Source organism: Microcaecilia unicolor, chromosome 2, assembly GCF_901765095.1.
Source record: "Microcaecilia unicolor chromosome 2, aMicUni1.1, whole genome shotgun sequence".
NCBI lineage: Eukaryota > Metazoa > Chordata > Amphibia > Gymnophiona > Siphonopidae > Microcaecilia > Microcaecilia unicolor.
Window position 1 is genome coordinate 440,336,991 of NC_044032.1, and position 24,712 is coordinate 440,361,702.

Sequence of the window (24,712 nt, forward strand, 5' to 3'; positions counted from 1 at the left end):
AAACTGGTCTCTTTTGTATTTCTTGTGGAGCTTTCTTCCTGGTTGAAGCTACTGTCATAACCAGGATATGAAGATATTCTCTCATCAGTGTTTTTCTGATATTCTGTAATGTTTGCTTTTTCCATATTCTATACTTGTACATATTCCAGTTTCTTTATTATTTTTCAGGTGCTGCATTAGTTCTTTTTTTTCATATTGAAATATTTCTCATACTCAGAGCATATAAAATGTGTTCCTTTTATTCATATTTCCTGTTGTCCTTGTAGTTCTCCATTTTGACTGAAAGGTTTTCCATTTACATTGTCTCTCCTCAGTGTCAGATCCCCCTGGTAATGTCTCTGCTAGGAGGTCAGGTATGGGTTCACTATCCTGCCACTCTTCTGGTGGGCTACACTCAGCTGGTACCATGACTGTGGGATTTGCATAGGCCTTTAACATATTTACATGAAAGGTACGCTGCTTTCTGTCTTGAGAGTCCATAGATAAAACATAGTTGTTATCATTCAGGTGCCTTATGACATTGTAAGGTCCCATCCAGTTAGCCTGAAGTTTATTCTGACGAACTGGGACTAAAACAAGTACCTGTTGGCCCTCATAAAACTATTTTGGGCCTTAAGATCATACCAGGTCTTTTGCTTAGTATGGGCTGCCTGCAAGTTATCTCTGACAAAGCCCACAAGTTCTTCTAATCTCTGCCACATATTAACTACATATTTAATTACAGGGGTGTCAGAGGTATCAACTTCCCCTCCCAATATTCTCTTATTAGGTCAAGGGGTCCTCTCACCCTCCAGCCCTAAAGAAGCTCAAATGGGGAGAATCCTATACTCCTGGGGTACTTCTCTGTATGCAAACAGTAGGTAGGGCAAGTACTTCTCCCAGTCTCAGTCTTCTGTCCCAACAAAAGTCTTTAACATATGCTTTAATGTCCCCTTCAATCTCTCCACCAACCCATTAGTTTCAGGGTGATATGGGATGGTAGGTACAGATTTCACTCCACAGTGTGTCCAAAGATTGTGGATCAGCTCAGATATAAACTGCGTCCCTTGGTCTGAGAGTATTTCTCGTGGATATCCTACCCGTCAATTTTCTCTGCTTCTATTGAGGACAAGGAGATCAGGTAGCAAAGTCCACCTTTGACAATATATATCTTTTCCCAGTCCAGCTAGGAACAACTGGAGGCCCCACTGTATCCACAGCTATTCTCTCAAATGGCTCACTGATAATGGGTAAAGGTTTCAGGGGAGCTCGGGGTTCGACAGTAGTCAGCTATGGCTCGAGATACTCCTAGCTAATAGACGTTCTGTGTCAATCTAGTGTATGTGCGTTAGAGAATGACACAGGGACAAAGTTTGTCCCCATCCCCACTCGTCCCCGTTGGTTCTGTCTCCGTCCCCATGGGTTCTGTCTCCATCCCCGCCACGTCCCCACAGGTTTGTTCCCCACCCCGTACCCATGAGCTCTGTCCTCAACAGCAGAAGCCTCAAACAATTATGATTTTATATATAAATCTTTTTATTAAAGTATAAAAAGGAGCAATATGCTGTGCAACTATTGTGTATAAATTACAAATAGAAAACAATAATAACAGCAAGCAACTATAATAACCCTCCTCACCACACCTTCACCCTCCAACCCCTACAATAGCTGATTTCTACAACCACAAGGAATCTAATCCACCCTGTTAAATGTCCAGGGGAACAAAATTACAACCTGTTTTGTATGCCCTAGAGGGGAGAAATATGCTCCATGAAGCACTGTTATGATCTTTTAATCTGTGGATAAATAAGAAGTAATCAAAAATCTCAGGATTCAATCTAGCTCTCCTGTCTTCCACAGTCCTTCCTTCAATAGAAGATGTCTTCTTAATAGATGTGTAGGTAGCAGGATGTACAGGATCCCCTATGCAAATTTTGCTAGTTGTGGCCAGCATGTTTGCTTGTTTTTCCAAAAAATCAAAATATCATCTTTATCACTCAAACATAAATAACTGTCCAGTTCATTAACAGGTTTCAAAGTAGAAAATGACACAGAGACAAAGTTTGTCCTTGTCCCCATGGGATCTGTCCCCGCCCCATCCCCACAAGCTCTGTCCCCATCCCCATCCCTGTGGTTACTGTGGGTCCCCATCCCCATGTCATTCTCTAGTGTGTGTGTGTCACCCTCTGATGTCATGTGCAATCTGTAGAAGTTGTTCTCTGTATGCCCTCGGCACTATAAGCTGTTTGCCTGCTGTCCAGGCATATTAGGATCAACAGGATCAATCTCTCTGTACAACATGCCCCCTTCCCATAGGATATGATCTTTAAAAGTTTCACTGGTTAGTTGCCCAGCCCTCTGCCTCAAGGCTTCCAGCTCAGAATCAGAATGCTGTGTTTCCTGAATAGCATGTCTCTGTCCTATATCAGTATCCATATCTGGAAAGGTCTCTGCTGGTGACTCTGACAAATCAGGGTCAACAGTCTGATCAATAGGTCACTTCTGCTGGAAGTATTGGTGCTGCTGGAAGCACTGGAGTGCCTCCTCCTCTCGGTTGGTCAGCTGGTTCCACCTGGACTGGCTCAGGATCTGGAACTGGAGAGGTGATCTCTGCTACTTCTGCTTGTTGGGTCACCCATGCCTGACTATGGGTCACCACAGTGGAAATGCTGACTCCGCATTTAAAGGTAATGCTCATTGGACCCATATCAGTCCCACACAGCATTGGTACCTGCATGTTTTTCATTATACCTACTTCTCTGTATCCAGACTTGGTACCTCAGTCCAGGAATATTTGAGCAATGAGTATGATCACTCTGGATCCATTGGCTAACACTACCTCTGCAGTTCACCCTGGAAGAATTGCATCTTGTCATAATAAAGTCATGCTAGAGCTGGTGTCCACAAGCCCAGCCACCTGGGTCTGATTCACAGTTACTGGGTGCTGTGGTGTTGTGGAAACCCATCTGCTTCCTTGCTTGATAAGGACCAGTAACGTTTTGTGCTGTGGCAAATGCATGGGCCTCCTTCGTGGAACTGAAGCCACCCACGAAAGCTGCCAGCTTTGGTGCAGGAACTGAAATGCTTTTCAGTGCAGGCTTGTGATTATCTGGGCAATCCTCTTTGAAATGTCCTGTACACCCACACTGGTAACAAGGACGTTCATGCCTAAATTTTAAAAAGTGGCCTGCGGCAGTGTAGGTGTGTGTGTTTTGGGCATGCACTGGGCCAGTTTTTATCACATCTACAAAGAAGGGCTTTTTTAAAAAATGGGATGGGAAAAGGGCATGCAGTAAAACTTAAACCAGTGCACGTCTAAAACCGGCCTGAGCCCTTAACGCTAGCCATTGATCTAGCAGTAAGGAGTCATGCGCTACATGTGCGATGACTGGTCGGCTTGCGCCAAATGCCAATTACTGCCAGAACCGGCACACGTGGGAGGAAATAAATCATCCAGGCATTACAGGCACACACCAAATATGAAATTACCACCAGGGGTGTGGTAGCCTGGCGGTTGTCTCATTTGGGTGCATGCTGCACATGTGTAGAGCCTAAGTCGCCTTTGTAAAAGGGTCCCTATGTAATTTATATCTCTTTGTGAGACTACATGTACTGAACAAAATAGTTACAGAGTGTGTGTGATAATTTTTCCTGCAGACCACAGTCCACAGCAATAACCAAAAGCCTCTGTTGAGCACGGACATAAGTTTGGCCTCCCCCCCCCCCCCCCCTTTTTTTTTGTAGTAATAATGCAAATCGGACTTCCTTGGCCAGAGTATGTAGTAATTCAATGGTTCAAATTTTCAGTTTGTAATGTGCAAAACAGCCACATATTTTTTAAAGTAAGATTAAGCCTGTGATTTGGAAAACACTAGTGCATGTCAAGAGCAGTTCATTATTTCTATTACTTTGAGTTTCATTTTAAAAATGGCACAGAATCAGCATTCTGAATGCACCCTTCAAGCGACACTCACTGTGACTACCTTTGTGTATTGTGGACATGCATATCTGACCACTGCACATGGAGCGGAGCAGCCAAAGTTGACATTAAAGTCAAAAGAAGGGTTGCATCCTGTAAAAAGTGTATGACCCAAACAGTAGCTGGTGAAGACATAGATGAAACACCACCAACATGGACAAAAACAGCAGGCATGTAAATGGTGTATGTTGATATTTATTATAATTATGCATGTGAAACCACAAATGACTTGTCCACACCACACAGCTCGAGTTCCCATTAGGAAATGACAATGGGAAAAAATGGGAAAAATGGATGATAACATTTTTTTGGAACATGGTACCACTGTGTGCAGCCAATAAGGAAAGACAAACCACTTTTAATTTTATCCTAGTATGGATCAGTAAATAAGTAAGATTGGAACCACAACTGAGAATTATTTTGCACTGAATAGCATCATTTTAATGTACATAAATGTGTGAGCACTATCAACATCCTGGAATCTTGTAAACGATCAAAATCGATGACATGGTTCTCCAGCACATAAGCTTTGTCAAAACCTAAAGGGTTATATTGTATAACTAGTAAAAAAGGCCCGTTTCCGAAACCAATGAAACGGGCGCTAGCATGTGGCTTTTTTTGTGTGTGTGTGTGTGTATGTGTCACAGAGTTATTTTGTGTGTGTGTGTGTGTGTGTGAGTGAGTGTTTCTCCCCCCCCCCCCCCGGGTCTATTTTTGCACATACCCATAGCAGGAATATTCTTCTCTCGTTCCAGCGGTGGTTCTGTGCTCTCCGTGCTGCACAGATAATGAGCCATTCTGCTGGGGAATGCTCCTCCCTTATTGTCACGTAGTTTCCTCTGATTGGTCCGTCTTACGTTGCTTAGTGTTGCCTGGGAACGGTGTTGTGATGGTCCTTTGTGTTTCAGAATGTTGAGGGTGTTTTTTCTGATTGGTCCGTCATGCGAGGGCGGGGCAGAGAGACATGGTCAGTGTTATGGCTTCACCACCATGAATCCATGAACCCTTCAGGGAGTGACTGAGTGACTTCAGAACGTTGTCTTCAGAATGTTGAGGGTGAGTTTTATTATAGTAGATGGGCCGTCTATGCATAGATCAAGAGCATGCAGTGTAATGAAACATACAAAGTGAATTGTGCTGTATGTAGTCTATCAAAGTCTATTTACACTGTAAAACAAAAATAATAAGCAATGTGTTTAGGTTAACAGAAAACCACAAAATGAGTCAAAGATAGCATGTTGCTAAAATCTTTGATGAGGAGATGTACAGTTCATTCTAAGGAAACATAGGGGGCCTTTCACTAAGGCGCGCTCATGTTTTTGGCGCCCGCTAAAATTGTAGGCATGCTAAACGTTAGAGACGCCAATACATTCCCATGGGCGTCTCTATTGTTTAGCGCACCCACAATTTTAGCGTGCGCTAAAAATGTGAGCGCGCCTTAGTAAAAGATGCCCTAAATTGTTTTTAAATGTGAAGTAGTTGTGTAGACACCAAGTCAGTGTCATCGTCCAAACACTAGAGATAAAAAAAAGGCCTCATATGAAGCAGGAGCCAATGGATGATTGCTGTAGTAGCTACAATACTAATGCTTTTCTACAATTTAGCTTACCATATAGCTGAGGGGCCAAGTGCAGATATGTAGACGGGGACAAGATGTGTGGTACAGAGTCAGTTGGGATAAATAGATGGGTGGTTATACTCAAGGCAAGATCTTTGGAAGTTAAACAAAATATAAAGAACTGATCTAAGTTAGTGTGTGTTGCAAGCCAGTCTATGTGCAGAATGGGTATATAGTCAGACACCCTATGTATTAAAGGCTTGGGAGAAGAACCAGGCTTTCACTTGCTTCCTGAAGTAGAGGTAGTCTCGAGTTATACATAGCTCCTCAGAGAGTAATTCCAGAGTGTGGAGGCTACTCCTGAGACGGCTCGCTTTCAAGTATCACATCGTACAATTTCTTTTGATGAAGGGACAGATAGTAGAGGACCTTAGTGGTGTCTAAGGTGTGTAAAGGACTAACTTATTCTTGAAATATTCTGGCCCATTTTGTCTGAGGGCCTTGAAAATCAAACAGAGTTTTAAATCTAGCCCTGTATGGTACTGGTAGCCAGTGTAGTATTGCAGGATGTGATGTGATCACGTTGCTTGCAGTCTTCTATCAGTTGTGCTGCAGCATTCTGAATTAGTTGGAGTCATAGGAGCCGACTCTGTGGGTGCTTGAGCACCCACAATATTGAGAATATTCCTTGTATGTGTCCAAGAAAGGATTATTTCCACTGGGATTAGCACCTCCAATAATTTTGAAAAGTTGGCTCCTATGGTTGGAGTTGATGCAAACCAGATTTGACCAGTGTACAGGGCATTACAGTAGTCTAGTCTTGATGTTATCATGGCACGGGCAACTGTGGTCAGACTCGTCTTTTCAATATATGGAGAAAGATTTCGTAGCTGGCCATAGGTGATAGATACAATTTTTAAAGGTTGTTTGAATTTGCAGGATCAGACTAAGTGATGAGCCTAGTAGTATCCCAAGATTCCTGACCTGATGTCGCTTCTGGCCAAGGCTTTATTCCTTAAATATTGCATACTGATTAGCTCAGTTCTGACATCTCTGATGATAATGATGTCTTTGAACTTTTTGTTTGACTGACATAGATTGAGATTGGCCTCTGCTGAGAATGTGCAATTGATGTTGACATGTATGAACATAACAAACTCAAGTACATGTTTAATGTTTAAAAGAGTGATTTAGCGCAGTATTTCCCAAGTCCAAGCCTGGAGTACCCCTTGCCAGTCAGGTTTTCAGGATATCCACAATGACTATGCTTGAACTTGATTTGCATACACTGCCTCCATTATTTGCAGATCTCTGTCATCATAGTCATTGTGGATATCCTGAAAACTAGACTGGCAAGGGGTACTCCAGGACCGGACTTTGAAACACTGTTTTAGTGTATGATTAAATTTCACATTATGCAAAAAAATTGGCCTTATTTTTGAACTGATATTGCTTGTTTCGGGCTTGTATTTTTAAAGCAAAACATGCTTGTTTTTCTACAACTATCTGGCAGCACTGGGCGGGACATGACTGAGATTGCTAGGGAATGTCAGCGCAAGAGCTGGCGGCACCCAAACAGCACAACAAGGAGAGCACAGGGTATTAATTTAAGGCTGTGCGCTTTGGATCCGTGAGATCCATGTTTTATCTAGACACTAAATAAAAGAGATCAGGCCTTTTTTTTATTTTCTCTAGAAATATATACTTTTAGTTACAATGCTATGAATGACTAAGTCTATTAGAGAACCTGGGAAAAGGCCACACTTTGTGCACAGGGTTGAGAAGTAAGAGACACAGGCCGTGCTATTTCACTCACACTCCTTAGAGCCCCTTTCTCCTGTGATTATTTTAAAGTGTACCTATGAAGTTTGCAAGGACGCACAATCTCCAGCACAGCTAGCCCATAGATAGGCAAACAAGCCACAACACCAAGATGAAAAAGACAAAAGAAAACCACCACTAAAAACCAACAAGTCTCACTCTATTTTTGAAGCAGACAGCACACACAAAGCCCGCGTCTTTTCTCAGAGATGCCAGAGTGCATGCATGTTAACAGTGATTGTGAAAACATAAAGCAGCAGCGATTGGTTGATAGACTGTGATGTAGTCATGTTGGTGTGCAAGTACGAAGAGGGTTGCTGTCAATTTACACCAAGGAGGTTTTATGACAGGAGACTGCATGAGCCTATTTGGCCCATTCTGTGGGCTGAAGCCTGTGGGAGAACTTGCTACCATATTGGGTGGCCCCCAAACATTTGCAGATGCTATTGAAAACAATAACAAACTTGTGAGGTTGATACTGTTTTATTAAACCTCCTTGGTTTTGAAATCTTTCTGTTAGGAGGGGATATAAGGGGAGTTGGGGGAGTTGGGGGAGTTTTTGAGGGATCTGTGAAGGGAGGAGGGTTATATTCAAAATGTTTTTGTAAGTGCTCCAGAGCTTGCTTAATTAGCAGTACTGTATTGTGGCGTTCAGTGCTGCGTTACATGCCTTTTGCTTATGATGGCAATAAAGATATTTGTACACAAAAACAATAGCAAACGCTTATGATTGTCTATGGTATGGGATGTTGCCAAAGGAAAGTAAGGGCAGGTTTCTGGCTGAGGTTTTGTGTGAACTGCCCCATCCTTTCCATGGAGGTGACTGGACTGCATGGTTTTCGCCTCTGTCAGGGCCTCTTGGGAGTAGTGAGTGTTGTGCCTGTCAGTTCATGGGACAGATTGGTCTGTGCTAAATTATGCAAAATTATAGAACTGAGTAAGTCATAGGAAGACATGAGTTGCTTGCCTGCTGCCTGCAATAAGGTTTAATAGACAACATTCAGAGTTTTTATTAAACCACCTTGGCTGCCCCAAACAAAACCTACAAAATGGCATAATTTTTTTTTTTTTTTCTCTTCCTATGTACCCTGGTGGTATTCCTCCACTTCTGACTACTCCTTTATTAAAAATTATATTTTTCTGTGTACATCCGTATGCTGCACAAGCCGGCATGTTTCTGTAACTGAGATGAAATAAATAAAAGCTCAAGGGAAGATGTAAGGATGTAGATTGTTTAGAGTTCATCAATATGGCGGCTGTGCGTCGAAGGCAGCTTCAACGTTTTGACGTCATGCCGGCTCCTGTCTTAAAACCTCCTTGTTTTACACTTGGCAAAGCTTCTGTATTCTCGCGCTGGTTTGCTAGTCTCTTATTAGGTCGCGCGCTCTGCGCCCGAGTGCAGGTATCTGTGCGGTGGTGGAGTATCTGCTTATATCAGTTCTTTGGGACAGCGCTGTGGAGAGCCACGGAAAAGTTGTGCCCGGGTGGCTCCCCCACCCACTTTCCGACGCCTATGTCAGGACTTGTAGAGGAGTTGCTTCGGTGCTGTCATGGATAAACCAGTCAAGGAGGGGCAGCTGCATGTGCAGCACCAGAAGTTTGGCAAAGTAAGTGCAGGATGCGGTTTCCGAGCCCTCGCACTTTTATTAATGTAATCTAAGGGCTGGACCCAATCCCTGCTTCGACTCCGAATGCAATTCCCATTACCTGAAAAGGGTCTGGGCAGGGGCCCCTATTTTGTAGTCTGATTCCTCCCAGTGAAGGCTTTTTCTTTTCTTTAGGCATCTTTCCACTTTAGATGTGTGGGGGAGAGGCCACGGCTACTGCTTACAGCAGCGAGTCCCAAACTCTTTACAATGGCGGAAGTTGGAACCCCTAAAGTATATATTGTTCATACCCAGAGAAGCCCTTAGTTGTATGAACATTTGTATGTTTACATAAGCAGAATCTGCAGCCTCACGTTTTGAGGAACATCTGAAGAGGAACCCCCAGGGTTCTGCAGAACCCAATTTGGGGATCGCTTTATATTATTCTATTTAAAAAGCAGGGGGTTTGTTGGAGGGGAGAGAGTCCAGTACATATTTATTCCCTGTGTTGGGGGTGAGAGCATAGGAAACGAGGAAAAAGAAGTGGCAACTGGATCCCTTGCTCTTTTGTTTCCATACACCATTGGTGCAACAGGGTATATGGTCGGCAAGTAATGAGTACAAAATGTAGAGCCAGCTAGGTATAAACCATTGTAATATAACACAATTTTAAAATATCACCGCACACGTAAAAAGCTTAAATTGCAACAATCCTACGAAGAAACAGGAATTTTAAAATCGCCCAACGTGTTTTGGTGTCAATTCTGCTTTCAGGGGATTAACGATTGTAGTTATCAATGTGGTCTACCTTTAAAACGTGTTATTTTACCACTACTGTTTTACCAATACCTTGTGCAATTTTAGTATAGTTTTTGCATTTTATGTAATGAGACCTAGGGGTGTAGTTAATAGTGTGAACTACTGATAATATGTTATTTGTAACTAATTCATGCTACAGTACAAAATGTTTTGTACATTTTTGGGATCTTGCCAGGTACTTGTGACCTGGATTGGCCACTGTTGGAAACAGGATGCTGGGCTTGATGGAACTTTGGTCTTTCCCAGTATGGCAATACTTATGTACTTTAGCACAGGTCTCATTTTATCAATGAGACCTAGTTACAAATAACTAGAATTAACAGTAAATTAACACATTTTAATAGGTATACAAATTAATAACTCCTCCTTCCCCAAAATGTTTTGTAAGGTTGATGTCTGGTCAAGACAGTCAAGCAGTTGAAATATAAGCAGCAAACAAAAATGCTAAGAAAAGGAAAAACGGGAGGGGGGGGGGAGTATTAATGTACTCTTCAAAACATAGCTAAAAAAAAGTTAATAAAAAAAATAGAAAAAAGTGTTAAGTGCTTACCCACAAGAGAGGAAATAGGACAGTCCTATTGAGGCCAAAATAAATCATGATAAAGTATAATATAATAAGTGATCACATATGTATATGCCAAAAAAAAAGGAACAGCCACATTTAAAGCATTTCATCTATAAAAATGTCTTGTGGGCATCTGTATGTATTATGTATTAATCCGCAAACGAACCTTTTCCAGAGAGGGGAAGGCGCCAGAACTAGAGGGCATGAAATGAGATTGAAAAAAAATGTCAGGAAGTATTTTTTCACGGAGAGAGTGGTGGATGCTTGGAATGCCCTCCCGCGGGAGGTGGTGGAGAGGAAAACGGTAACGGAATTCAACATGCGTGGGATAAACATAAAGGAATCCTGTTCAGAAGAAATGGATCCTCAGGAGCTTAGCCGAGATTGGGTGGCAGAGCTGGTGGTGGGAGACGGGGATAGTGCTGGGCAGACTTATACGGTCTGTGCCAGAGCCGGTGGTGGGAGGCGGGGATAGTGCTGGGCAGACTTATACGGTCTGTGCCAGAGCCGGTGGTGGGAGGCGGGGATAGTGCTGGGCAGACTTGTACGGTCTGTGCCCTGAAAATGATAGTTACAAATCAAGGCAAGATATACACAAAAACTAGTACGTACGAGTTTGTCTTGTTGGGCAGACTGGATGGACCGTGCAGGTCTTTTTCTGCCGTCATCTACTATGTTACTATGTATGTGACATTTTTTGTAGCTTTTATAAAAGAACATCAAAGAATAAACCAACAATTACAACAAGAAAAAATAAAAGCTATAACACTATTCATAAGCCTCTGAAATATGTCATTATCCCCCAGATTCTACAAGTGGGTTCTGAAAATTGCATGCCTAAATTTGTGCACATGCCATTTAATTGAATGAGCTGATCAGTGTCAATAATTAGGTGATTAATTGGCTGTAATTAGGTGTTATCTGCACTTGCTAGGGTCTGTTGAAAATTGCATGCCCAAATTTGGGCATGTGCCATTTAATTGAATAATGAGCCGATTAGTGTCAATTTGGTGATTGGCTCTAATTAGGATTTGTGTTCATCTTGCTAGGTGCTGTTCTATAAAGCAACAGTGTGGAACTGAAAAGGGGGAGTGGCTATGGGAGGAGCATGGGTGAGTCAGGGCCGTTCACTAAAGATGAGTGCAATATTACAGAATACTGGGAATCTACTCCTACGTTACATGCCGTGACTTATATGTGGTCTCCCTTGGTGTAAATCCTTGTGCCCAAAGTTAGGCACGGATCACAGCACTACATGCTATTCTGTAAAGGGTGTCCATCAGAGCTGGTGTTAGACATTAAGGGGAACTGGGGAGTGTGCCCAGAAGCTGGTCTTCAGCCTATGCCTCTTTAGCTTGAGGCAAGTTTGGGGGCCCCCCTGTGGTATGGGAGTCCAGGGCAATAGCCCTGTTTGCCACCCCCTAACACTGGCCCTGGCGCCAATTATGGAGCACCCCATAGCAATGATTCCCAAACCTGGGCCTTATCCACCATGATGAATATTCATGAGAGAGATTTACATACAGTGCCTGAAAACCTGACTGGCTGAGGTGCCTCCAGGACCAGGTGTGGGAACCACTGGTTTATAGAATGATGTTCAGCACCAATTATTTTTTTTCGATGTCGAATTGTAGGTGCCATTTTCTGAATATAGCCCCATAGGTAAAGCCAACAAATTAACCTATTCATAACAAGACTTAGTAAAAATATATATAAATCATACATTTAAAATACTTCAATTGCCTTGGTGTTCCTATGGCTGTATAATGGCCAGAACAGAGTATAATAATGACCATGTTGACATAGAGAATAAAAGGCCTTAAGCAAAAACATATGTTATGGCACTTGACCACAAAATATACCAGCAAAATATAGTAATGCTATCTTGTAAACACTGAATTTTCTGTAGTTACTTTTTAGTATTTTCATTTTTTTTAAGAGTGCCCCAGTTCACCTGTGTCAGTCATCCCTGCCTTAGGAAAATTCAACATTGAGTTTTGGCATTGATGAGCGCCTTTGTGTGATTTGCATAACAGCTTATTGTTTACTATTGCAAATTGTACTGTAGTGAATAACTTCACAAAAATGCACTCTTCATGAGAAAAATAACACCCGATGCCTGGAAACTTTTAAAGACACATGTTCTGTTTTTCCCTTGAAGAGCACTTTCTGAAGTCACTATGCTCTTCAGAACAGGCGACCCCTAGTCAGAAGTTTTTCTAATGAAGTCTAGTGTTTGTGCATCTGTTTGTGTAAGCTCTCTATTGATCTTTCAGAATACTTGGTATCAAAGGGAAACAGATGTAGTGAGAATATAATTTTGTATCCATCAGATACTCAACAGGTTATTTTTCTCCTGCATATTCATTATGGCTATCATGAAAACCCAGCTGGATGTAGAAACCCCCAGAAGAGATTTGAAAAGCCCTTCTGTAGTATCTTAGGGGTCCTTTTAATAAACCGTGGTGTAAAGTGGCCTTAGTTGGCCCTTGCATGGGTTCCCACTTGCTAAGGCCATTTTTAACGCAGCAATAAAATGGCCGATAGCCATTAATGCAAACAAAAAAAAAAAGGAATATGTGCTAATGTCGAAATATACAGTAATAGAACGTAAGGGAACCAGTCTCAAAACCCAAAAATCACTTAAAGTAAAAATATATGAGACAAGTTATAGTGTAAGCCTGAAAAACAGGAAGAAATTCTTCTGGGAGGAAAAAAAGCCTCAAGAAGCACCTTTTCCACTATTTAGGTGGAATAAGGGGCTAGGACTGCTTCATCATCGGCTAAAAAATCTCCTAGTGTGAGTTGCTAGTCTCTTGAAAGTAGCACGTCTCTTAATCATACTTAACCGTCGACGTACTGAACGGAATAGTACGACCAATTGAACGGACTAAGAACAACCAGTGGTTCCGAGGCAGCATTGGCGAAACGGAAGCCACCGTTGGCCACGGTCGAACACGGAGCAGCATTGAAGGAAGACCTATTTCTTAAAGCTAAGTACCAAGAGCAGCGTTACTGTGCTTGTAATTACTGTTCCTCAGCTGTATTTGTTACGATTAAGAGACGTGCTACTTTCAAGAGACTAGCAACTCACACTAGGAGGTTTTTTTTAGCCGATGATGAAGCAGTCCTAGCCCCTTATTCCACCTAAATAGTGGAAAAGGTGCTTCTTGAGGCTTTTTTTCCTCCCAGAAGAATTTCTTCCTGTTTTTCAGGCTTACACTATAACTTGTCACCATTAGTGTACAGCTATTAAAAACAAATTCTGTGTTAGCATTTACTGACAACCTATTTTGTAGGCGGTAAGGGTTCACATGGTAATCCTGTGCTAATCAGTTAACACTTAGTAATGTAGCTGTGATAACTGATTAGCACAGAAACACCTATTCTCTGCTGCTTCTCCCCCCTCCCTCGCGACACATCCTGTTCGTGCAAAAATAAAAAAAATAAATTATTTAGTGCAAGCCGACTTGGCATATACCACATGATGCCTGAGCGTATCCCTGCGGTAAGCAATTTTAAGCTGTAGTAATCTTGCAGTAGCACTTACTGCAGCTTGGTAAAAGGTCCCCTTAGAGAATATTCTTAGGAACTGCAGAGTATCTTGTGCCTGCTCAGTGGCTTAATTGGAGTGCTGTGCATTGCTATGCAGAGGAGCTGGGCTTTATCTTCCCTGGAGTGAGTCTTGATAGCTGTGCAATTGCTACACCTGTTGACCCTCCGTAGCCAGATTCCAGAGAGCTGTAGTATGTGGTCCATGTCTCAGGGCTGGTGCTCTGATAGGCTGTGTTGAGTCAGGCAGAGGGCTACATGCAATAACAGAAAAGGCCGTGGTATGGCAGTCCAGTAGTTGCTCAGAGGAAAAGTGACCCAAACCGTACTTCTCCACCCCTCCAAAAAGTTGTATTTTCATTTTATACAGTATACATATGTTCACACTTTGGATTTTAATTATCTTTCTTTGTCATGCTTTTTCTCCCTTGAGATGGAGAACCGTTTGAAGGTTTCTTTAAATCTTTGGTTTGGTTTGTTAGACTTTTTGCTGACAAGAGTTCCCCCCCCCCCTCCCCCCCGTACGCTTACTTCCTAACTACTTGAGCCTCTGATGTTGTCAAAGCAGAGTAGAAGGTTGGTAAAAAGCTGATTCTTTAGGATTGTTGCTAGCTGTTGCAGCGCAAGTTGGTTTATTAGCAGTGTAATTGTTCTGTGGACTAGGTGAAAAAAGAATTGGGAGTTTGATTACATCTTAAGGAAATTCTTGACTCTAGAACATAGATTAAGAGCTGTTGCGGAATACGTGTTGATCCCAAGTACAACAGCTGGTTGTATCTGTTGTAGTCACGTAGTTGGAGGTGTGCTGTGTCCCCCCTGGCATACTCACTTCAGATCTCCTCTATGCCATGTTGGAACCCAGAATGGCCTGATTCCAGGTTTTCACCTTTCTTGAAACTTTATACTTAACGCTCTCACATTTCCTTCTGGGTTGGATGAAGATAATGATGAGGACTTCACTGGGGGTGGGATTATGGTCCAGAAACATGTTCTTATGACTTGCACAACAGAGCAGGTGTGGAGTCTGAATTTGCACGCATCAGAAACATTTCCTCTCAATATGTGGTGTGTCTACAGTTTAAGATATAGGGGTATAAATGTGAGAATCACTTTCTTTTCCTGATTTAATGCACTCTTGTGCCATAAATGTGGAACCTACTCATTTCTTTTTTTTTTGCCAGTAATATAATTTACTGCTATACTTGACATTTGATCTCTTCCTCTTTATTGGTATTGTAATCTCTCTACACGTGGGATTTACCATATTGTTTGATCACATGATCTTATTTCTTGAAAGCAGCTTTACACTCAAAACAGAGGCCAGGGATCTGGAACATATGGCTTTATACCCACATGTCTGTCATGTGGGGGTTGAAGTGACTTGCAATAAAGCTCTGACAGTGGGCAGCACAGGATTGAGATAGGAGAGCATGTGTCATGTCAGGAGGAGCAACTGTACTCAGAACTGAGTAAGGTTGCATTAAAAAACTATATTAGGCTTTAAGTGGACATAAATTAGCTGGCCCCTATTTACACCCCTCCCCTGGGAATTTCCGTTCATGGTCTCTCTCTTCCCACCCCCCCCCCCCTTCTCCCCAAGCTACCCTCCCCTCAAATCAGCTCTTTGGAAAAAGCCTGGGGGAAAACTGGAGGGGCTGATTTTTTTTTTTTAATGTGTGGTAGCAGCCACATGTGAGTGTACATTGATTTTGTCCTTGAACTCATTGCTGCTGTATTTAGGATCAGCCCTTATGGTTAGAGCAGTGGGGCTGGAAATAGGGAGGTTCAGTTCAAATCCCACTGTAGCTTCTTGTAATCTTGAGCAGGTCACCTAACCCTCCACTGCCTCAGGTACAAACTCGAATTGCAAGCTCTTCAGGGCAGAAACACAGCAACTCTACCTGAGTGTAACTTGTTTTGAGCTACAACTGAAAAAGCTGTTAATTAAATCCCAAATCCTTTCCCTGATTTTCATAGCTCAGTTTTGCTTGATGTACCGCCCATAAAATTGAATTGTCTGTAGCCGGTTTACAATGAAACTAAATGAATAATGTAAGAAAACCACAAGGAGGCTACATTAGGAGGCTTAAGATTACAAAGTTAATGTAATCAATAATGTCTGAAAAGTAAAATGACATCTAAGACAAGGTGGGAATGGGAAATCATAAATAAACACAAGACATATTGTGGTCTATAGCGAAAGCAACCAGCAGCAAAACATTAGAAGGAAATGCTAAGGTATAATATGTTAAGACTTTTTAAAGTTCCTTTAGGGACTTTTCATTATGAATATCAATTGGTAATTGATGGGCCTGAACACTGAAACTTGGCAGACAAGTGCAGCCTAAAAAATACAGCTGAAGGTAGTGGAATCAACAGAAGATTGTGCTGAGAGGATCTGTGTGCAAATGGGTATGTTTGGGGAGTAAGAAATTATAAAGAGAGAGAACGAGGTTAGCTAGAGTAATAAATCTGGTGTGTAAAGGTTGAAGTTTTAAAAGGGATGCAGTAAGAGACTGGTAACCAGTGTCGATAACAGTGGTGTAACCCTATCAAATTTCTTGGCATTGTGACATAGTTTGATTATATTTTGAATCATTTGCAATCTCAAGAGTTCCCTTGGCTGCTCTGGAGCGATGACTTTGGGAGGGATATAGGCTTCACTGGCTCCCTATCCGTTTTCGCATCCTGTTCAAACTTCTTCTACTAACCTATAAATGTACTCACTCTGCTGCTCCCTAGTATCTCTCCACACTCGTCTTTCCCTACACCCCTTCCTGTGCACTCCGCTCCATGGATAAATCCTTCTTATCTGTTCCCTTCTCCACTACTGCCAACTCCAGACTTCGCGCCTTCTGTCTCGCTGCACCCTACGCCTGGAATAAACTTTCTGAGCCCCTAAGTCTTGCCCCATCCTTGGCCACCTTTAAATCTAGACTGAAAGCCCACCTCTTTAACTTTGCTTTTGACTGGTAACCACTTGTAACCACTCGCCTCCACCTACCCTCCTTTCCTCCTTCCTGTACACATTAATTGATTTGATTTGCTTACTTTATTTTTTTGTCTATTAGATTGTAAGGTCTTTGAGCAGGGACTGTCTTTCTTCTATGTTTGTGCAGCGCTGCGTACGCCTTGTAGTGCTATAAAAATGCTTAGTAGTAGTAGTAATAGCAGTTATATTGCAGATTTAAAGGTTTTGCCAGCCACTCACTGGTTGGCAACACTGCACTGGTCCTTAGCATCCCATAGTTGTCAGATGTTTACAGTTCTCAGGTGGGAAGCCTGATAGGTTTGTAGACCCCCCCCCCTCCTGATTTTGTGCTCATGTCTAGTTTGCTTGTGCATTAATCCTGCCCTTCCAAGAATACTGAGTAACTGTTGACCATATGGACATCTACTCTTAAATGTTAGTGTAGAGGCTGTGTATCACTTTGGTAGCTTTCCCATGGCTGTCTTATCTCTTTCTTTTGTGAAGTGTGGCTTCCGATCTGGATGGTCTCACCCATGATTTATAAAGAGGTGTCGTCACTTTTTTTTTTCTTTTTCCTGTCTAGTGTTTCCTAAGCACCATAGTCCAGGTGTTCTCAACCCAGTCTTCAGGACACACCCAGCCAGTCTGACTGGGTGAGTTCTGAGAACCCCTGTCCTAGTCTGTCCTGGCTTTGGTCACCCAAGCTAATTTGAGATGATCAAATTTGATCACTCTCCTTTCCCTCACCTGCTTGATAAATCAGGCCCTCATGATCAAAAGCAAACTCCGGCGCTAGAGGCTGTTAATGCCATACTAGCGCCGGAGTTTGCTGCCGACCCATGATCAGAGCCCTCGAGCGCCTGAAACAACGCACTCGAGGGCTCGTAGCACAAGTAGCATGCAAATGCATGCTAAATAGGGCTTCTTGCGCAATTAGCTTGCAAATGCATGCTAATCAGCGCTTAAGGCATTCATCCCCAATGATCAGCGGCCAGCGCACCAAAGATTGGGTTGCTGGCCGTGGCAAAATCAACGCCAGCTCTGAGCTGGCGTTAGACTTTGCGGATCATTGGGGAGGAATGGTGAGCCCTGTCCAGCATGCAGTTGCATGCTGGCAGGCCCCCGTTCCCCCCCAAAGCAAACGCAAACGGGGGAGTGGAGGTCCGGTGGGCCTCCGGTCCCCCCCCCCCCCTCGACGATCTGACCCCCTCCATGCCCAGGGAGGGCTGGAGATCCGGTGGGTCTCCAGCCCCCCCCCCGAACCCCCATAAATCATGGTGGCCGCCTCCGGCCAAACGCTGTCCCACCCTCCCACTCAGCGACGGGGGGACTGGAGGTTCGGTGGGTCTCCAGCCCCCCAAACCCCCATAAATCGTGGTGGCCACCTCCGGCCAAAAGCTAACACACCCTGTTATCCATCGACGGGGAGTGGGGGCTGGAGGTCCAGTGGACCCCAACTCCTCTCCCCCCCAGCGTTCTGCATTGAATCCCTGGTGGTCCGTGGCCGCCCCCTACCTTTTGTTGGAGGAGGACGCAGCCTGCCTGCCTCCCTCCTCTTCCTGTCGACGCCGCTGAAAAATGGCGGCGCCCAGCCCCGCCCATTGCATCCTGGGATGCACTGGGCGGGGCTACAGCCCCGCCATTTTTCAGCGGCATCGACAGGAAGAGGAGGGAGGCAGGCAGGCTGCGTCCCTCCTCCAACAAAAGGTAGGGGGCGGCCACGGACCACCAGGGATTCAATGCAGAACACTGGGGGGGAGAGGAGTTGGGGTCCACCGGACCTCCAGCCCCCCCCCCCCCCGGTCGATGGATAACAGGGTGTGTTGGCTTTTGGCCGGAGGTGGCCACCACAATTTATGGAGGTTCGGGGGGGGGGGGGGCTGGAGACCCACCGGATCTCCAACCCTCCCTGGGCATGGAGGGGGTAGAATCGTCAGTGGGGGGACCTCCAGCCCCCCCGTCGCTGGGTGGGAGAGGGTTTGGCCGCCGTTGGCGGCCTCAACGTTTTCTGGGGGTTTGGGGGGGGGGCTGGAGACAATGTTCGGTCCTCCAGCCCTCGTTGTTCAGGCCTGGCAGGCTGTTTGACAGGTTTGGGCTTTTGGCAGCCCAGACTTGTCAAACAAGTGCGGGAGGATTGTGCTGAGCGCATGCTCAGGCGCAATTCTCCCGCACTTCAATATGATAATCAAAGGTAATAGCGCTGCTTAGATTTGCATGCATTATCTTTGATCATCGATGCAGAAAAGCCCTGCGCTGTCCTGGCGCTATTTTTAGGTCGCTGTTTGGAACAGCGCAGGGCTTTTGATCATGAGGGCCTCATTTCCTTGCCATCACCATATGCATAATTGCCACCATTTTAAAATGATTTGGGAGCCAAACACAATACCAATTACCACTCCCTGTGCACAATGAAGGAGCTCACTCAATATTGGGGGTGCTCAGCACTCACCAGGCTGGTTCCTATGACAATGTGCAGCACATAAAGTGTAAACCTGTGTACTTATTTTGCAGTACATCTTTATAAATATCTCTTTATATGGTTAATGATGCAGAATACAAATTATAAATTAATTACAGTACACAAATAAAATTTTGTACAAAATATATAACACATTCAGAAGTACAGGGCTGCTTTGACTTTTGCTTCTTTACATAAAGGAGTTTTTTACTTAGCTTTCAAATTAGGATGGTTACTTTAGCACAACTGTCCAGGCCAAAAGCCATCCTGGTGTCATCTGAAAAATGTTTTACCACTCTGAATTGTTAGGTGATTGTTGGAGTTAGAAAGCTTCAAGTCATCTATAACAGAGGAGTCTGGAAGATGTCATCCAAGTGTCCTCAGAGCTTGTATGCTCCCTTTAGTTGTGGAAAAAGAAGAGGTTCACACCTTCCACAAAATCACCAAGGAGAACGAAGGCAGAGTGGAAGAAAATCCAATCCAAGAAACCAGTCAAAACTCACAGAATGAAAACTCCAAATAGACTTTATTAGGACCCTACATGGTCTGTGTTTCAGCTATAAAGCCTTCATCAGGGGTCTAAAAACAACATACAAACAGAATAAGAATAATATATTAAAAAAATTAAAAATGTAAAATGTAAAACATATTGAACACAACATAGAGAACAATGTCTTTAAACAAGAGCATATTACACATTACATAGGAAACAATATTTCAAACAAAATAAATACTGATATCTAAAAAATGTAACAGCCATATAAAATATCCATATGCCGCCTCATAAATTTAGGGGCATAAATGATATTTTCTGTTTGGGAGTTTATCCAAATGCCATAGTGTATGTACATAATTAAAAGATACCCTAAATTTATGAGGCGGCATATGGATATTTTATATGGCTAATGTTACATTTTTTAGATATCAGTATTTATTTTGTTTGAAGTAGTCCTCTGCACGCACCCTAAGTTCCTGCCGAATGTGGTGTCAGAGGTCCAAATGAAACTGTCGATTGTCTTGCTAACATTCTTTCCCCGACCTCATGCCCATCCTGGCAAAAGCAGCTTGCACACCTTGGATTGCAAGAGAGCATCGGCCTACTACATGGAGCAGACCAGGCCGCACAGACAGTCTGCCCAACTTTTTGTTTCTTTTGATCCCAACAGGATGGGGGTCACCATCGGGGAAACGCACCATTTCAATTTGGCCCAGGCTGGGTTGACACTAGAGTGTCATTTCACGGCTCATAATGTCAGTGCCATGGCTGCGTCAGTAGCCCACTTGAGGTCAGCGTCTATTGAAGAAAGTTGTAAGGCTGTGACATGGTCCTGTGAAATGTTTTGGCATAGATTGCAGCTGGATATATTACAGGGAAATGTGCCCTTCTCTGTCTGTGGGGCCTGGTCTGCTCCATGTAGTAGGCTGATGCTCTCTTGCAATCCAAGGTGTGCAAGCTGCTTTTGCCAGGATGGGCATGAGGTCGGGGAAAGAATGTTAGCACATTTCCCTGTAATATATCCAGCTGCAAGCTATGCCGAAACATTTCACAGGACCCCACAGTCATTCACAAAGGAAAAATATTCAACATAAAGGAATCTTTCACATGCTCATCTTCCAATGTGGTATATATCATTCAGTGTAAAAAATGTAACGAAGGATGCTATATTGGAGAAACAGGCCAGATGCTTAAGACAAGATTCAATCTGCACAGACATCACATGAAAATAGCCAGTGCCAGTCAAGCCCCCACCCCTGTGGGCCAACACTTCACAAGACCAGAACACTAAACCAGTGATTTCACAGTAAGAATCCTGAAAGATAACTTTAAAACAATGCAGGAATGTAAGACCTTTGAAGTCAGAATGATTGAATATTTTGACACCCAACGGACAGGACTTAAAAAGGATCTAGGTTTTTTAGCCCATTATAAACCATAAAGTTGTATTTCTCTGTTTATCACCCTCCTCTCACCTATCCACACCCATCCTGTTAGACTATCAATGTAATGCTTTGATGTCCCCATGCATACCTCCTACCCACCCCCACCCCGCTAGACTGTCAATGAAATGCTTGGATGTTTCACTTATATATACTATCAGCTACCACATTTGCTTATTTCCGATCTGACGAAGAAGGGCAACCTTCGAAAGCTAATCAAGAAATGTATTAAATTTATGTCCAATAAAAAAGGTATCTTATTTTCTTTTCCATGTTTTATTTTGTTTGATTTCTATTGATAACCTTTAAAAGTGGACTAACACGGCTACCACACCTCTCTGCACAGATTAAAATGTTGCATGTCCACCTCCCTCTTCCCCCCCCCCCCCCCTTGGGAGCTGAGGGATTGAGGGCTATTTTCGCAGAACCTCTAAGCTTTGTGTGGCCTAATTCTGGCAACCTTTGTTAAACTTCTTAGTCTCTGAATCAGCAAATTCCTATCATAGTGAAATCCATTATGCCTGATTACAGCCATGGATTAACCTTCTTTTGTTGTATTTTAAGCTTTGTTAGAAAACTGCTCTGTTTTTGAATGAAGGGCAGCATATGAAGTGAGAGAGTATACATGTAGACATACCTGTTTACGGATGATTTGATGTGTTTATCAGCCAAACTGTGATGAGTAATATATTGCATTATGTGCTGGAATCTCATTTCCTATCCCAGAAATTGTAAAGGCTCGGTGATCTGGATAAGAGAATGTAGGAGGGGCAATGGATGAGGCATGATTATCTCCACCTAGTCACACTGGGCATAGACATGGTCCCATGTCATCTTACCCTTAACTTTGGGCCAAGTTGAGATTGACCACTGTTGTTCCTGTTGACTCCAGTTATTTCATTGACCCTGGCTGATTCCTCATCACACAGCACTGAGAATAGTTGTCTGTGGATTCTCATGTAATTTCCTATATTGCTTTCTCGCTCATGCCATATGCTGCACTGGAATTTTACTTCCCCCCCCCCCCCCCCCCCATCTTGCCAACCTCTTATTTTTGTTTCACTTTATTGGTCTTTGTGTAGTTTACAGTAGCTCAGGTGGCTCTCCTTTGCTCATGGCAGTATTATTGTTGCACCCTGTATAACTAATGCAGTGGTGCCTCACCCCCCCCCCCCTGCCCACTTCACCAGAGGCGCTGGGCTGGGAGCAGATTTTGCTCCCCCCCTTTTATTTGCACCCTGTGCTACTGCACTGCTTGATCAGTCCATGATAGGACACTGCCTTTACTAATTGGAGAGCAAGTTCTAGAGAAACTGCTGGGGGAGGGGGAGGAAAGGGAGGAGAAGGTGTTTCAAGGGTCTTGCATTTTTCTGCAACCTCTTCTTTTAGAGAGATCTTCTCTGTAGAGCAGGGATTCTCAATCCAGTCCTTAGGAAACAGTCAACCAATCTGGTTTTCAGGATATCCATCATGAGTATACATGAGGTTCGCTTACACTGCATATATATGCACGGTGGATATCCTGGAATTAGATGGTTGGCTGTGTTCCGAGGATTGGGTTGAGAACTCCTTCTGTAGATATAAGGGGTCTGTTGGAGGCTATAGTATAAAAACATTGACTACATTGTCTGGAGCCTCGGTTCCTTCAATAAGAACCGCCAATATTTAAACAGGTGCCCAGTTACTTCTGTAGCTAAAGTTTTTAGGGCAGTCTTTTTGCTGTCCTAACTTTAGCTGCTTACTTAACCAGTTAGCAGTCTGAATATCGCCACTAATTGGTTAAGTACTGCCTCTGCCCAAGCTCCACCCAAGGACTGCCCCAGCACTAACTGGACAGTGCAGATGTGGTTTGCCGTGATATTCAGTCTGGTTAAGTGCCATTGAATATCAGCAGTTAGGCAGCCTCAGGCCATTCAACCAGTCAGGAGCTTCTCCTCTCAGTTAAATTGCTTTGAATATGGGGCACGTGTAAGATTTATACCTGGATTCTATGTGGCACCCACATGGGGGGGGGGGGGGGGGGGGTGATTGTCCAGCAAAGGGATATATCAGCAGGGGTGCATTACAGCATATGCCTGAAATTATCCTAAAATAATACATCTTAAATTTAGAGAAGACTTGTTCTGCATGTAATGTGAGAAGGAGGTCATTCCATAGTCGCAGTGCAAGGAAAAGGAAAGCTGAGTGTCTAGTGGACTTGAGGTGTGCAAATTGTGGGGGAGTACCAGGCGGTAAGCATCCAGAGAGTGTAATGTGTGTGTTGAGTATAGGGAATCGCATGAAGACAAATAAGGAGCACTGTCACAGTCCTACCATGACTACTACAGGCCCAGAGTGCTTTGTTTCTCTGGGGCTGCGACGGGGCGCTGATCTCGGCCCTACAGACTCGTGGTGGAGGTGTCCTCCTGCATCCATGCATGCCCTCCCTCTAGGGAGTATGCATGTGCTGCAAGCCCTGGGTTGAAGCGAGGGCAGTAATTCGGAGGAGGGGCACGCCTGTGCATCGTCGGGGCTGAGCATTCTTAAGGAGACTCAACTCCCACTTCCAGTGCCTTCACAACAAGCCTGCCTAGTTCCTGAAAGCCTTTGTTCGTGATGGCAGTAAGTCGGAGGAAGGGCATGCCTGGGTGTCATCAGGGCTGATCTTTAAGGAGACTCTGCTTCCAGTTCCAGTGCCTTCACAACATCTGCCTGGTTCCTGTGATCCTTGCTCTTGTGAACCCGGTTCCTGAGGGCCCTACTCCTGGATTTCAGCCATACCGGCTGCCATCTCCACTCTCATTGCAAGCTATTAAGAAGCCTTCTTAATAGCTCATCCGATTTTATTTTAAAAAAACTGTTTCCTTAATACTTTACTGACTGTTTTTTTTATAGCTCTTATCCTGAGTTTCATCCAGATTGGTTTATTACATAAGCACTTTTGATTGGATTATCTCTGTTTGCCAATTTGAAGACCCCTGAAGAAGGCCTCTTGGCCGAAACACGGACAGTGTAGGGTCTTAATAAACCATCGTTTTTGACTGTCAACATCTGTGACTTCAGTCTGGTCCTTCTGAATATCTTCCGCTTGACTTGTTGTTTCTTTGTGTGTTTTTGCGGGAGAATTGGACTCTTTGTTGTTCTTCAGGCTTAGTACCTCCCCAGAATAGGTACGGTGATGACGGCTAAGGAAAAAGCCATACGTCTAAAAGAATATGTATATGGGGGAAGCAATCAAAATGGTACTGGCTGGGGAAACACCTGGAAAAAACTTGTGCAGAGGCTGGTTGTAGGGATGCTGCCTTAGTGGGAAGAAAAACGGAAAGACTTATTTCAAAATCCCATTAAGTCCACTTTCGGCAAATAATGAGCTATATTTTTGTCTACCAGGTAATTAATTGCTGAGGTGAACGTACACTTTGGACTGGCCCTGTCAATTGGTAGGAAAGCCTATAAAATACAAACAAGGGAGAAGGCTGTGAAGGTGCTGCACACAATGGGGAGTCA

The 24,712-nt window shown here is 43.6% G+C and overlaps 1 protein-coding gene across 1 annotated transcript in view; it reads left to right on the plus strand.

Annotated features, from left to right (window-relative positions):
• The first annotated feature begins 8,690 nt into the window (after window positions 1–8,690).
• DOK1 (docking protein 1) overlaps window positions 8,691–24,712 on the plus strand; it is a 119,748-nt gene continuing 103,726 nt past the window's right edge. The window contains exon 1 of the mRNA XM_030190859.1: window positions 8,691–8,944. Within this exon, the coding sequence (XP_030046719.1) occupies window positions 8,888–8,944 (57 nt within the window). The 5' untranslated portion in view covers window positions 8,691–8,887. The remainder of the gene's footprint in view (window positions 8,945–24,712) is intronic.